The sequence below is a fragment of the Lissotriton vulgaris genome, chromosome 9 (assembly GCF_964263255.1).
Source record: "Lissotriton vulgaris chromosome 9, aLisVul1.2, whole genome shotgun sequence".
Classification (NCBI taxonomy): Eukaryota; Metazoa; Chordata; class Amphibia; order Caudata; family Salamandridae; genus Lissotriton; species Lissotriton vulgaris.
Genome location: NC_141697.1, coordinates 625,852,943 through 625,867,470, shown reverse-complemented (window position 1 = coordinate 625,867,470; position 14,528 = coordinate 625,852,943). Strand labels below are relative to the sequence as shown.

At 42.9% G+C, this 14,528-nt stretch overlaps 1 protein-coding gene across 2 annotated transcripts in view; it reads right to left on the bottom strand.

Moving 5' to 3' along the window:
- LOC147691984 (cytochrome P450 2G1-like) overlaps positions 1-14,307 on the bottom strand; it is a 339,761-nt gene extending 325,454 nt beyond the window's left edge. The window contains exons 1-2 of one of the 2 annotated variants that reach the window (XR_015299981.1): positions 14,015-14,307; positions 82-244 (exon numbers count right to left, since the gene is read on the bottom strand). Coding sequence is in view for 1 of the 2 variants with exons in the window: in XM_086938274.1 (XP_086794400.1) it covers positions 82-244; positions 14,015-14,215 (364 nt within the window). In the remaining variant the exon portion in view is untranslated. The remainder of the gene's footprint in view (positions 1-81; positions 245-14,014) is intronic. The other variant, XM_086938274.1, reaches the window with a different exon arrangement.
- Between the last annotated feature and the right edge of the window lie 221 nt (positions 14,308-14,528).

The window sequence follows — 14,528 nt, the reverse complement described above, 5'->3', positions numbered from 1 at the left end:
TTGTAACAGCTTCATTGTCAAAAGAAGTGATGCACTTTTCTGTATATTCTGTTTGATGAGAGAAAAGTATTCATTATTTACCATATCCTTTGGTGAGCATATTGAAAATTGGAAAGTATCCACGTCCACTAAAGTCATCTGCCTGGTCCACCAGAGCTTCTTTCACCGCCTCATAACCGCAAAGCACAAGCATTGGCCGAGAACCAACATGGATCATAAAGACTTTGCCATACTTTTCACTGAGCTATGGAAAAATATTAAGATGAAATGAATCAATAATGTCCCAAATATTGAACCGTGATTATTTGGCAAATTGCAAGCATGCCATGCTAGATGTTCATGAAATAAATAACAGTTTTCTTTCATGTTGAGTGGTTGTTCTTGTGGTTTAAAAAGTCTGTAATGTTACAAGGAAACTTTATATTGTTTATGAGCTATCTAAAATGGAAATGAGAGTCTGAATCACTTTAAAGAGACACACCAACAGTGCTGCTTTTGTGTAGCCTTCAGGTTCATGCTGACTTTGTTTCTTTTTGGTTCTTTTTTGTGAGGCATTTGGGTAGTGAATTCTTTAAAGATTAAGGAGTAGGTTCTGGAGTCTCAGAGATCATCAGTCAATTTACACTGCTGTGGAACTGCTGATCTGGAATGAGGATGAGACAGAGGGGCTCTCTTTCTGATGGAGAGACTGTGATAAACTTTTAAGATTCTAGATAGCCCCTTATATGAAGCTCTATTGTGTGGGTGAGAAACCCATGTTGCTGGGGTTTGTGCATTTCTGTTTATTGCTTTAAGTTAGCTAATTCTACTAAATCGAGCCATAGACTTACATCCAGCCCTGTTGTTGTGTAAGTACATGGTAATCTGTTAAGCGGGATGGTAGCTGTGTCAGCCGTTCAAAGAAAAACTACTTCAATGACAGACTCTAGGGCTCCTGGGAGCTTTATCAATGCAAAATATGCTTTCTTTCTTGAAAGCTAGAGAAGGACAAGTCAGAACTAACTAGTTGATCCAACAGCATTATCTAAGGCCATTGCCCTCCTAACAGTATGTGTTTTGTTCTTTGGCAGCAAACCGCTGCCACCATTACACCCAGCTGCAGTTCCTTATTTAGGGTCTTATTACGATGTCGGCGGACGCTGTGTTGGTATGAGAACCACCCGACCATTGGTCTGCGGGTCGATTACCTAATTACAATGCAACTGCATGTTGTGTGGTCGAAAACTACCATTTCCCTATTGGAGCTTCTGCTGGGGCCTTAAACTGGCCATAGCACAAGTTTGTGTGAATCCCTGCACCGTGTGGCAGGCAGTGCCTGCCACAAGATGCAGGAATTGATCTGCACCTCAGGGTGCCTGCCACACGGTTCAGGAATTGCCCCTAGGCCCCCAACCAGTGGCTGCAGAGTGAAGGGGGCCCTACTAGGAGCATCCAATGTCGCTTACCGACAAGCTTCCCATGTCGAAAAGTCTGACATGAAAAACCTGTCAGAAACCGACGTTATAATCCCAACAGCATAGGCTCCGTCAATTGGGGTTACTTGCCAGTCTCTGACTGGCCAACTGGCTCTTTGAGCCCATCAGAATCCAGCCAGAATGACCGGCTGGTTTAAGTTTCGACTGCCTGCATTGTAATGCGGCAGTCAAACCTGAAACTGCAATAAGACTCGGAAAGCCTCCTACCCTCATTGTAATCAGGCTCTTAGTGTTCATCTCCTGTGTGATGGAATCTTATAAGAGGGCGTCAGTGTGCAGCTAGCAAGGAATCTGAAGCATGCCAGATTCCTTACCAAGATCTCTGAAGCAGAAGACCAGCAGACCATGCAAGGCAGATAAGGGTGACTCTCTCACAGTACTGTTGGATTGTGGTATTTATTATGCAGTTACACACTAAATATAAGCACACCTTTTTCACATATTGGGTTGTGAGTAAAATAAATAGAAAACACTGTCAGAAGGGTTCGTTTCTGGCCATTTCCAACTTGACTGGAGAAACTGCTTCCCAGTCCAGTCAGAAAACCTAGCTCATGAAACATATCCAGAATACTTTACTGAGTCCCACAAAGACCAGCCAAAAACATTTAATGGCCTTTGTTCTTCCTACAGCCATCTTCGTCCCAGGGGCATTCTAACATAAAACAATATCCTTATTATCACAGTGAGGGCGAAATAGCAAATCAGAGATTTCTTTAAGTTGTAATCATACTCCAAGCACACCCTACTTAACTCTGCCTGGCATAGAACCCAGTATGCACTTAGGTAATGTAATGGGAGTGAGAGCATGGGCTGCTCAACAAATGTCTTGATTGAAGCGGGTACTGACATATTTGAAATAGATTAAGTTACAGGTACTGTATTTTATGAGCAAGGTTTTCTTCGTTATTTGTATATGAAAGTGTGAAGAAGAGGGCAATTTTTTATAGGAAACAAAACCGATGCTTCCTATTTTCGCAATAAGCTTGGCAAAATGTAGTTACATTTATTAAAAAAACATTTTGTATCAAAAATAACAAGAAGCAATATGGTTCCAGGTTTTTTCAAATTACTCAACCCTAGAGAGTGTTGTAAGTAGAATAAGTATGGAGAAGAATACCAATAAGACTAATTTTCACAGGGACTGAGTTAGAGCAGAATACTTTTCATGGAAAAAGGTACCACTATATATGTGATATGCCTATGATTTCTGATCCTCGCACCTTAAAAACAGTTACATAAAGAGAATTCCAGTTGTCCAGCTTTTGCTGTACAACATTTGTGTGGTCAGTTAAAAATTAAATTATGTATACAATAGAATTAACTCAATTTCGTGTTTGGCCAGTCATTGATCCAATTTTTTCATTTTAAAGAAGTATATTTGTTAACTCACAAAACATATATCATAAGGATGAATAAAATGACATTTTGAAATTTGGAATGCAGCGTACTGCTGTTTGAAGACTGTTCCATTCCTTCACTTCCTGCTTTTTCTTTAGGATTCTCAAAAGGAATCATGCTTCGTTAATCTTAATGTGGCAAAACTCTGCAAATCCCACTAAAGACAACTTTGTATTGGGACAAATCAGCACATCAACCACATCACAAAAGAAGCCCTGGGTCACAAACCTGTTGATTAAGCATGGGCGAATTTTGCGAATCTGGCGTTCGCGAATTTGCGTATTTGCGAACTGGCAATCCGCAAAATCCACGAATTCTCGCGAATTTGCGGATTATTTTGTTTTTATAGTGTTCGCAAGGGTTTCTGCCAGTTCGCGAGGATTTTGTACCAGTTCGCGATTGCGAACTTACTTGTCGGCACGCAAAGGTCGCGACTATGTTGTTTCTACGTCTGGTTCATCATCACAGGTTCACAGCACCCTCTGTTTCAACACTGCCACCCTCTGTTTTACCCATGCCACCCTCTGGTACATCAATGCCACCCTCTGGTTCATCATCATCACTGTAGATTATGGGGGGAAAAAGCAAGCACACCTGCCCTGCTTCAACTGACATGAATGAATTTGGGGTTGATTTATTAATGTGTCACTGTTTTAAAATTCCAGTGTGGCACCTGCTTCCTTATCTGTAATTTGCTTTCTGTTGCAGTGCAATTTTCTTTTTCCAGGACCTTTGTGGCCTACTTGTAGCTATTCTATGATCCGGCTGTGAGGGTCAGAGCAGGGTCATACAGTTGTTGCAACTAGCAACTGAACTCTGGAGGGGCCCCAGTCAGGAAGCACTGGAGGGAATGGTTACTAATGATGAATTTGAACTTTTGCACCTGCTGAGTGCTTTCAGTTTAGCAAAACTCATTTTTCTGCAGAACAGCAAATGTAATGCCCCAAACAAACTTACTTGTGAAAGTTGATTTCTAATCCAAAAGTGATCCAAAGAAAGTCAAAAGGCCTCAAATCCAAAAAAGGGCAGGCAAATGTCAACCTGAGGAGTTATTCTGATAAAAATCATCATTTTCAGAAGGTCTATGCTGCTTGCTAGTGGATTTCTTGTGCAGAATTGCAAATTTTGTAATTTTGCGAGTGCGAGATTGTTGCTGCCCGCCGCACCTACATGTTTGCAATTGCAAACTTACGCCGCAAAATTGTATCACCAAGAAAAAAAAATCCGCTGTGTGCAAATTTGTGGATTTTTTGTAAATTCGCGAGCGTTCACGGATCGCGAATTTACCGAAAATCCGCAAAATCCGCGAGCGGAACGGATTTTCCGCCCATGCTTACTGTTGATGTACAAACAAAGAGACTGCTTTGTGAGTAAGTGCTTTTTACATAAGGCCCTAAACCGGTCCCAAATTTTAGCTTTTTTATGAAAGACATTTATCCACCTTATGCAAGGTGCTTGTGTACAAAGTTTAGGTTTGGCACACTGCACATTAATGATTTAATTTGAAAGTGGTACTTGGGCAGCATTGATTTTGTTACATGTAATATGTGTTTATCTGCACCTGAAACTGACGAACACATTTTATTTGTTTGCCAGGCCTATTAGGAAGCAAGGACATAATGGATAAGACCCTTATGTATTAACTTGCGGTTGACACTATATTAGAGTGCTAAGAGTTTTCGAATAAGATTGTAGCAAATTAATTGTACTTGGAGTGAGTACATTTTTACATTCATTCTGACTGAGTAGGAACCGTCAGCTCCATTTTCACTAGTGAATTGACTTTGCAACGCATCAGAACATTTTATGCGGTTGTACATTTTGTTGATTTTCAAACATTTTGAAAACTTGTATTGTGTATATTCTTATGTTTTATTGGGTTTTACCCCTAAGTAAATATGATTACTACTATTGGCAGTCAGAGATGATTTGCTAACTCTCCAAAGTATCTACACTGCAATGTACCTCAGTATGTAGTCCAATGCTTTTTCATCTCTATGTGACGCCCTTGTGCAAATTATTAACAATCATCAGCTATCCTATATGTTTTGTGCCTATGACACCCAAATTATACTTAGGTGAGTTGGCGGCTACTCCATAGGAGCACTAAAGCTCCGCCCTACCAATTTCCCAGTTAGATGAGTTTAACTGTGACAAAGGAATTGACTTTGACGGCGCAAAGCTTAGGTCCTTCTTCATAAGGATCTTCAATTGGCTAAAGATAAATCAGCTGTAGTGTAACCCGGGCAAAAATAGAAGTCGTCTTCTTTGGAAACCTGAAACGTAGAATATAGCATGTTACAACACGTACTTTTACTACGTGGTAGGTAACAATACTGTCGTTACAACGTCCAAATTGTTACAACGCGATGCCATTACTATGCAAGTTATTACATCGACTTGCAGTAGATGGCGCTGTGACATAAGGAATGTATCATTTACAATTCCAACTCCAGCCTACGCAACAGTAGGGAAGGTGTTGGAATAGTAAATTATACTATTCCTTATGTTAGAGCGCCATCTACTGCAGGTCGATGTAATGACTTGTGTAGTAATGCATTGCGTTGTAACAACGTGGTTGTTGTAATGACATCGCTGTAAAGGCCTCACGGTCTAATGACCGCAATGTAAAGGTTGTTTCCCGAAAAATACAACTGGAGCACCTGGTATCCAAAAGACCTGCCACCTCCGCCTACAGCTAAGGAGAAAGTCAAGAACGTAGGTATTGTCATCAACAATATTATCTCTATGCGCTCTCAGATCCGAAATGTAACAGGTGCATACTCTGCTTGTTAAAAATTGTCTTCCGCTGCTAACACCAGACAGTAGAAAGATTGTGGTGCAAGCCCCGGTGACATCTAAAATTGACTATGTCAACAGTTTGTACTTTGGTTTACCCAAATATCTCATCCAGCACCTGCAAGTGGTGCAAAACGCAGCGGCCATAGTGATCGTGAGGCCCAAACCCAGATCAACTCTGACCCCTATTCTAAGGTCTCTGCATTGGCTTCGTATGAAGGAATGGATCTACTTCAAATTGATGGTCATCTTTTTTAAAGCTTTCTACTGCTTAGTAGCCGGCTACCTGAATACATGTGTTAACTGCTACATTCCAACGAGATCCCTAAGATCCACAAAGACTACCCTTGCCCAAGTGCCCAAAATACGCTATGCATGCTTTGGGGGAAGATCGTTAGTTTTCCGTGGCACAAGGATGTGGAACAGTCTTCCAGAACCTCTAAGACTAACCACAGACCTGATGAATTTCAGAAAGAACCTTAAATCCTGGCTTTTTAAAAACAAACCCGTACGTAACTTCCAAAACTCTTCTCGCTGTTTTCGCACCAGGACACTATAGTTTGAGTAGCTGTGTGCTATATTAAATGTTCTATTTCTTTTCATTTCATAATATGGGGGCTTGTGATGGTGCTCACTTGGCAATATTGGGACCTATATAACTACAGGTCCCATGTGAAGCAACACTGGAACAATCATCTTCAAAGGACTTATCTGTCTGCAAGTTCCATTCATCACATATCCTCCTTTTGAGAACACTGGACCTTTTCTTCATATATTCACATGGAGTACTCCAGGTCGATGTATAGCGCACTTCTATTAGAGTCTCTGCCATCTATGGATACATGACGTATTACTTCTAAATTGCCCTGTAGAAGTCCCAAGTTGGGACAAAATGCGTCGGGCCATCTGCCATACTGTTTTTTCTACTACACAACGGAATAAAGAAATCAAAACTGAGGAACCTTTTTCATGTTATCATTTGCATTTGAACTTGTTTTATTGTTGGCATTCTGTGGTGCACCTGTGCTTTTGTTTATATTGTTGAGTTCCTGCAGGAACTAGCACTGTGATGGTGGGTGCCAACCAGTGCACACATTTCCCTAGGATGGTAGAAAGGGAACTTTACTATTAGAGTAATTATAGGTTAGGTGCTGATACTTAGAAGGTTCCACTGTCTTCTTGATTTTCTGGTATTTATATGTTTGTTGATGCCATGTACCTCAGGTTATTTTACAATGTAAATTTGCGATACACTGGTAACTCACTGCGCATGTGCAGGGTGCACTGGTGTCCAGCCCCCAGGATACTCTATGAAGGATAAGATAGCTTACATGTATGCACTAGCGCTTGCTTCTTTATCTGCATGTTTGGTAATTACCTGCATTGTTCCGCAGTGCCAAGCAACTTCGTGTAGGCGCAAGCTTTATAAATATGTTAAAGATTATATAAATCACACTGCTTTTTGATATATCTTGAGGGGACACATATGTATGCAGATGGTGCAGTAATGTTTCCCCTAGGATGGTTTTTCATAAACCAGGGGGTTTGTAGGGGCATAAGGGAATGACATTGGCCCCATCACACCTCAACCCCATCAAGTTGATCACAGACCTCAGATGCCAATGCAGCGTTGTGCGGATGTCATGAGGGCGGGGCTTTCCCTTGCTTCTGGATGAGGTAAAACAGGAGGGCCTTTGAGGAGCTTCCTTTAGGGAAGCAGCAGCAGAGAAAGGAACCAAGATCCTGTTACTAGATTTGCTGTTGGTGAACAGTGTAGATAATTATTTGTTACAGCTTGGTGAGGTGGAAACAGTAGTCATTTCATGGCCTCACCATCATCATTGGTGGGGTAAACACTGGACAGTAAAGAGGTGAAAGGTGGCTCCTAGAGTTTCACACACTGGATTTGTGTGACACTCTTGAAAAAACACGCAGGAAAGTGTTCTCCCCCATCCTGTGCCATGATGTATCAACAGAACAGATGTTTTTAATATTATACCTCCTGGTTTTCACTGCTTTAGTCACTAAAATCCAACACTAGCTACGGGCCTTATAAGGTGAAACATCGTGTTGGGTACTTATTTCCTACCTATAATGTAAGTTACAGCACAGAAGGTTTCAGAGGGTAAGAGGGAGGGTGACAGGCTCGGACCATACCTTGACCCGATGTCCACTGAAACATTTATATCAAACTCAAATCGGCCTCCATGGTCCATTTCATAGATTTGAGGCGTATTGTAAGTAAAGCAATCAAATGACAATCATGTGTACAAAATGGGGGTATAAGAAATAGGTAAGGTGGTAAATAGACATGGCATCTGGGCATGAACGTAATTGAAATAAGTGCTGAATTTATTTCCCAGTGAAAGTCGACAGAGCATTTGGAAATGTAAACATTTTAAATGGTCAAGCTCCACCGTGGGTATTTAAAAATGTCAAAGGGCAAAATACAGAGCCCAATATGAATGCACTCAAGAATAATATTTTCTCCGTTAACATTATTGGTGGTGTTCATACTTGCAGAGAACTGAACGTCTGTGCAATAATGTTAGAATTACTTTTAGGTTTTTGTTTGTTTTAAAAAAAAAAATTATTGGCATTTAGAGAATTACATACAGCACAGTCCAGTAGGAGTTCATCTTGGAATATCCATCCATCCTCTCCACCATCCCCACAAAAATGAAGATAAACAACAAGTGGGAGAATCAATAACTCTCAGGATATCCAGGAATGAGAGAGAGGGCAAATCCACAATAATCTCATGCATATAAATGTATCATCACTCAGCTATGAACTAGAAGACACTCAGGTAGGTTCCACTGTGGTCTTGTTGTTTGGAAATTAGAAAACAATCCACACTATCCAGGGAACTCCGTGCCAAGATATAACAAGTTTATCCCCCTCACCCCTCCCAATTTACCTCTGTGTCAGAGAATTGTGTTGAGAAGAATGAAGTGTATAAATATGCCCTAGGTATCTTAATATTTAGTCAGTCATCTTTTTCCATCATCTATCATATAGTCACCCCACTGGGGTCAGCAATATACCCCCTCACCTGCGTCCCCAGACATCAACAGTGTCTGTGGTTCCCGCAAATCAGATAGCATATAGGACCATGCCTGAAGGTCGTTGTCAAGCTTTTCATTCGTCCAGACATGCTTCAGCCGTACCTCTTCCACCGTCGCCCATTCGCGCATGTCTCTCAACCATGCATCAAAGGAGAGGGGCGTAGGCCAAAGCTACATGATTGCAATGCGTCTCTTTGCCAGAACCAGTCCCAAGAGAACAAATCTCCTACTTAGGGCCCGATTCTGATCTTGGTAGGAAGGGCTCAGAATCGGATTTGGTTCTACCTAAACCGAACAGGAGCCCTTGTTTCCGACAGACTCATTCCCAATTCTGAATGACCAAGTATGATGCGAAGATCGCGTATGCGCTGACCAAATCGTTTCTGGAACCCGAACCTGTCCGTATGACTCATTCGTAGCCGAATTGTGCCACGTTATGGAGCCGTATTCTGACAGAGCAAGTACAATGCACGATTTGGACAGCGGCTTCCACTTGGTCTCAGCGAGATGAAACAGCTATTGGAAGCATACTTCGGGGGGCCGTAGCAGGCCCCCCTCGACCTGGGGCCCTCCAAATCTGCCATGGGGCTGTGCCCATGGATCCCCCCGAATCTGGCATGCCCAATCTGGCGGGCACCATAGGGTGCCTGCCACAGGGTGTATGCTTTTCCCCACCCACCCCTTTTCTGCTATGGGAGCCTGTGTACGCACCTGTACATGGGCTCCATTAGAGTTCAAATGGAGTCCGAGCGTACTGAGTCCATAAGCACACAGCAGCATCGTACTCTCTATTTCGGACTCCCGGAGCACGTCTCGCTTGTAAAGCCCTCCTAATCCGAATTGTATGGAGGGCTTTCCTAGCCCTTTGTACAGCTCGTATCCGGAGCATCTGGAGTTTCTTATTTTTGGGGAGGGAAGTAAACCAAGCAATATCTGCTGAATTTCCATGGAAGCCACCCACCCCGAAGCTCCCCCATGGGAGAAAGTATGTCTTCTCAGTAAGAGGTAAGCAACAAACAAGACCACATCATATGAATAAAATCAGTCTCCAATGACTCACATCGTGGGCACGTTCCTGGACTGGCAGGGTATATCACATGGAATGTTCATGGGGAAAGGTAAGTCTGGTGTACAAAATTGTATTGAAGGAGTTTAAAATGTGCATTAGAACTCACATTGTGGACACGCTCATGGAATTTCATCCATTCCCTCTCTTCCCAACCAGTTGGTCCCCCTTCGTCTGCATGGGTAGAACCCCCCCCCCCTGGTAAGTCATCAAGTAAAGCCTGATAGAGATCAGATACCAACCGGCGCCCTTCGGCCATATACAACATCACCATTAATATATTAGTGCTGGGGATTCCTCGGGGAAGGACAGCCAGACCTCCCTTGCAACACTTAACACCTTTTCGTATTGGAGAAATTGTCCAGATCCCAGATTAAAGGAAGTCACTGCCTCCTCTCGGGTTAAGAATCTCCCTTTAGCATATAGATCTGCCAATAACCGACACCATCCCTCTTTCTAGCACCGTAGAGACATGGACTCAGCAATGTTCAAGAAGGTCATATTGCCCAGAAAGTCCTCCAAGGGGCATGTCACCTTAGCCACCTGCCCAAACTCTCCCAGGTGATGGCCACATGTTGTACAACCTTGGGGAGCGGTGCAATAATACCGGAGCTGAGCATCAGGATATTCGGCAGAGGGTGACCACGGCATTTGCCTGCCAGGAGTCATTTCTCCCAATTATCCTCATTGTCTAACAAGTGGACTGCATGCTGTAATTGGGCAGCCATGTAAAACCTCTTCAGCATCTGGAGCACCACAGGAAGTCCACTAGCAGTACATCCAATGTTTGAAAATATTGTCTGGGAACAGCGTAAAAGGAATGCTGTAGGGCCTAGACAGTGCAGTAAAATTATATTTTTAACAATCACTATCCTGCCCATAAGGGACAGGGGTAATTTTTTCCAGAACCTTATGGAGCCATAGACTACGTCCACTACTCTCCCAATATTTAGATCCAAGTACGTTGGGCCGTATTGGCCAATTGGAACCCGAAATATCAAGCCCCAGTGGTCACCCAAGGACACCCTGCCTTTGGTAGCGTATTTACAGGTATTCCCATTAGTCGTCCCAAGGGGATCAGTTTAGATTGTCCAGGGTTAATACGGAGATCAGAGATATCCCCAAACATCAGCCTAACTTTGAGGAGAATAGGCACCAAATATGCTGGCTGTCGGAGATATACTAACGTATCATCGGCATTAAGAAAGACAACATGGTTGGTCTCCCCCCATAGATATCCACCATAAACCTATTGTCTCCATGGTAACTGGGAATAAGAGTGGTGATAGAGGGCATCCCTGACGGGTGCCCCGACACAGCCCAAAGGGAGTGGAAATCAGTCCTCTGGACCTTATCCTAGCCAATGGAGCAGTATAAAGCAATTGGACCCAGTTGATGCAACCTGGACCCAATTGAATCCACTGGAGCACTTGCCAAATATAAAACTAGTCTTCAGAATCAAACGCTTGTACTATATCTGAGAGTGCCAGGGCATAATCGTTCTCCATGAGGCACAGAGCATGCAACATGTGTGCTAAGCATTGCAAGTTATGAGTGGTACTATGCTGTGCGATAAACCATGCTTGATCTGGATGCATACGAAGGGGCATGTGTGGTAGGAGGTGGGCCACCAGAAATCCACTAAGAATTTTCACGTCTAGATTTAGGAGCGAAATTGGCCTGTAGGATACTGCAAGCAAAGATTATTTATCAAGTTTCAAGATCATAGCCACCAAGGCCTCACACATGGATGGCGGCAAAGAGTTAACCTTGAGTGCTTCGTTGTGGACCCCTAGGAGTTGATCAACCAGCGGCAGAGCACACCTACTTCCGGGGCTTTTGACAGGTTTGGGATGCCTGACTGCCATGAGTATTTCCTCCCAGGTTTTCAGAGCATTCAACGACTCGGCCACCTCCGGGTTTAGTCTAGGAAGCTCAACAGAGGCAAGAAAGTCCTGGATATCTTCCGGTGGGGGGGCACTCATTTTGCAAATACTTAACTGAGATGTGCAACGAAGACTTCATTGATCGCGTGCTGCTTATATGCTAGCTCTCTGTTCTGACCGCAGAGCTGTAGTACAGGTGTCAAAGATGCCTCCTGTCTAACCAGTCGGGCCAGCAGAGCTCCTGTTCTATCTCCCTCCAAGGGTAGCCAGTGTGCTGTGTGTGTGTGAATTTCTCCAAACTGTATCATTCCTCCAACATGGTCTCCCAGGTGGCACACCAATCTGACATGGTATGAGAAGCAGAGGCAAGTGCCACCTCCATTTTGCCCAGTTTGGATTCCTGGATTTTAATATCTTGTTCAAATTATGTGGAACCCCATATGACGTCTTGATACACACTCCCCTAAGGCCGACCTTCATGGCCTCCCAATTGACCACTGAGCTAGATGCAGATCCCCAGTTTTCTTCAAAGTAATGCATTGGTGACCATTGCCACAAAGAGGGGGGGGGTCTGTCAATGCTTCTGCCCAAAGGTGCCACAAAGGTATTGCCAGGTGGTCATGGATTCCCCGTGACTCAACAGAACAGGCAAATTATCTGAAAGCTATCCAGGCAAATAGGCGATCCCCGCAGCCATAGGTGCTAGTTCCACCGAGAGGAAGCAGTAATCTAGGCGACTGAACGTTTCAGATGCTGGGGAGTGACAAGAAATGAATCTCTTCGCTAGGTGACGCTCTCTCCAGATGTCACAGAGCTCCATAGCAGCTAAGATTACCCTAAGTGACCCTGTCAACCGGGATTTAGTATCAGCATGAGGATGTTTGTGATCCAGAGTCAAGCGATGGCCAATACTGAATTCTTTTGTGTTGCTCTGTTCTGATTTCCCTGTGAATTGTGTAGAAATAGAACCTAAAGATGTGCTTCATTTTTTCAGTGAATAGTACAATAAAACTTGTGTCCTATTCACCAAAATAGTGGTAAATCTGCATCCGTAAATGTATACCTTGGTACTGTTGCAAATGTATAACCTTTTGATATTCAGAATGTTTCCCACTAGCACGTGGGGAAATCTGCACAAGACCCAGGAATATTTCTGGGAAGGTAACATAACTTGTTCAATGGGGCCCCATTCCGCCTCAGTAGAATTCTGCAATATGAACATTGAGTCCTCAGTTCAAATACACATTTTTCAATCTACAAGCCAATGTTTTTGCATTAGGGAAAGCACGCACTTCTCCCTCCAAATCTGGGGTTGATCTATTCCCTTCCCACCTTGGAAGAGGAGTTACTTCAGTTCTCAACTTGATTAAATCATCAACTATTTACAAGTAGGGAAGGGGTTGAAGCTAAGTTTAGAATGCCCACAAAGCTGCTGTTGAGGGTGTTCCTAAAAATACAAGGCAAGCAATGACTTGGAGCTCCTACTTCCACCCTCTGAACCAGATTTACAACTGTGGATTTCTACACACTCGTGGCAGAGACTTTTGCAGTGGTAAATGCAAGTTCCAATTAGAGCAAGGTCAAGAATGATTTGCATATGGCTGGGTCCTAACTGAGGAAACTGGGGAAAAGGTGGGCACAAGATTTGCATGGTTGGATTGTTACCCTGAGGAATTTCCAGTGGTTAGACTTATTGCAAACATTCCTCCCGTCATCTTGTATGTGTTTGATGTGTGTTTAAGTGGTCAAGGGGTTACGCAGCTGTGGCTCCAGTGTTCCCTGTGCCATCACCTTTTGTGTGTTTGATTTACTTAACATAAGGCAATATGGCTAGCTGTCCAGTGGACAATCAGGTTGGCTCCTTCTTCTAGATTATGACATTAATTGCACAAATCACACTCTGACTGAAATGCCCACCAGCCTCCCTACACTAAATGGTTGGAATAGAAACCTACCTGGAAGGTGGAATAGATTCCACCCAATAGAACATTAATGTAAGAAACAATTCTCACTGCACTTTAAAGCAACCTATGTTGGACCCTAGTGGTGCCTTGAATTACTCATAGACTAGAGGAGCCTTCAAAGGGTTTTAAATGTGATGAGAAACATAATTACAAGAAACAAATGTGTTTAGTTGCATCCTCAATTAGGCACTGAAGAAGTTACACTCAAGAAGCTGCATTGTAGGACACACTACTAAATTAAACTGTGTAAGCACATACAAATAAAACTTACATGTCAAGTGCATTTTCCAAACATTTTGAAGCTGTAAAGCTAGTAGGGCTTCTTTAAAAAAAAATGCACCAAGCCTGTGAACCATACCTTCATAATTGACTTGACCATGTTTTTGGTATCCAATTGAAGCACGTTCCCAAGAAACGGAAGAGGAATGGGCCCAGGAGGCAAGTGACTTCTCTGGTAGGTGGATTTCCAGACCATGATGAAAATCAGGCAGGTGAGAATAAAAACCAATAAAAGGGGGGTCCCACCCCCAAGATCCATAAAGGAGAAATAAGTATCCATTTTCCTAAAGCTGCACTGTGTGCTCCAGCAAACCAAGGCCTGTGTCTTGTGTTGTCAGTAATTTGTAGTGATACCTAAACGTTATCATCAAGAGCTGTTTACATGGTTTGCAAATAAATGAATGTTTAACTTTCAAAGATTGTAGGTCAGTTGGCATATCACACAGCACTTTAACTCTAATCTTCTTGGCAGAGCAAATGCTTGCATCAAGATGACATAGCACTTTGGTTTCCCTATTTACAGATTGAAAAAAAAGTAATACATTTTTTAAAATCCTTTCTGCATTGCTGTGATACATACAAAATGCACAAGT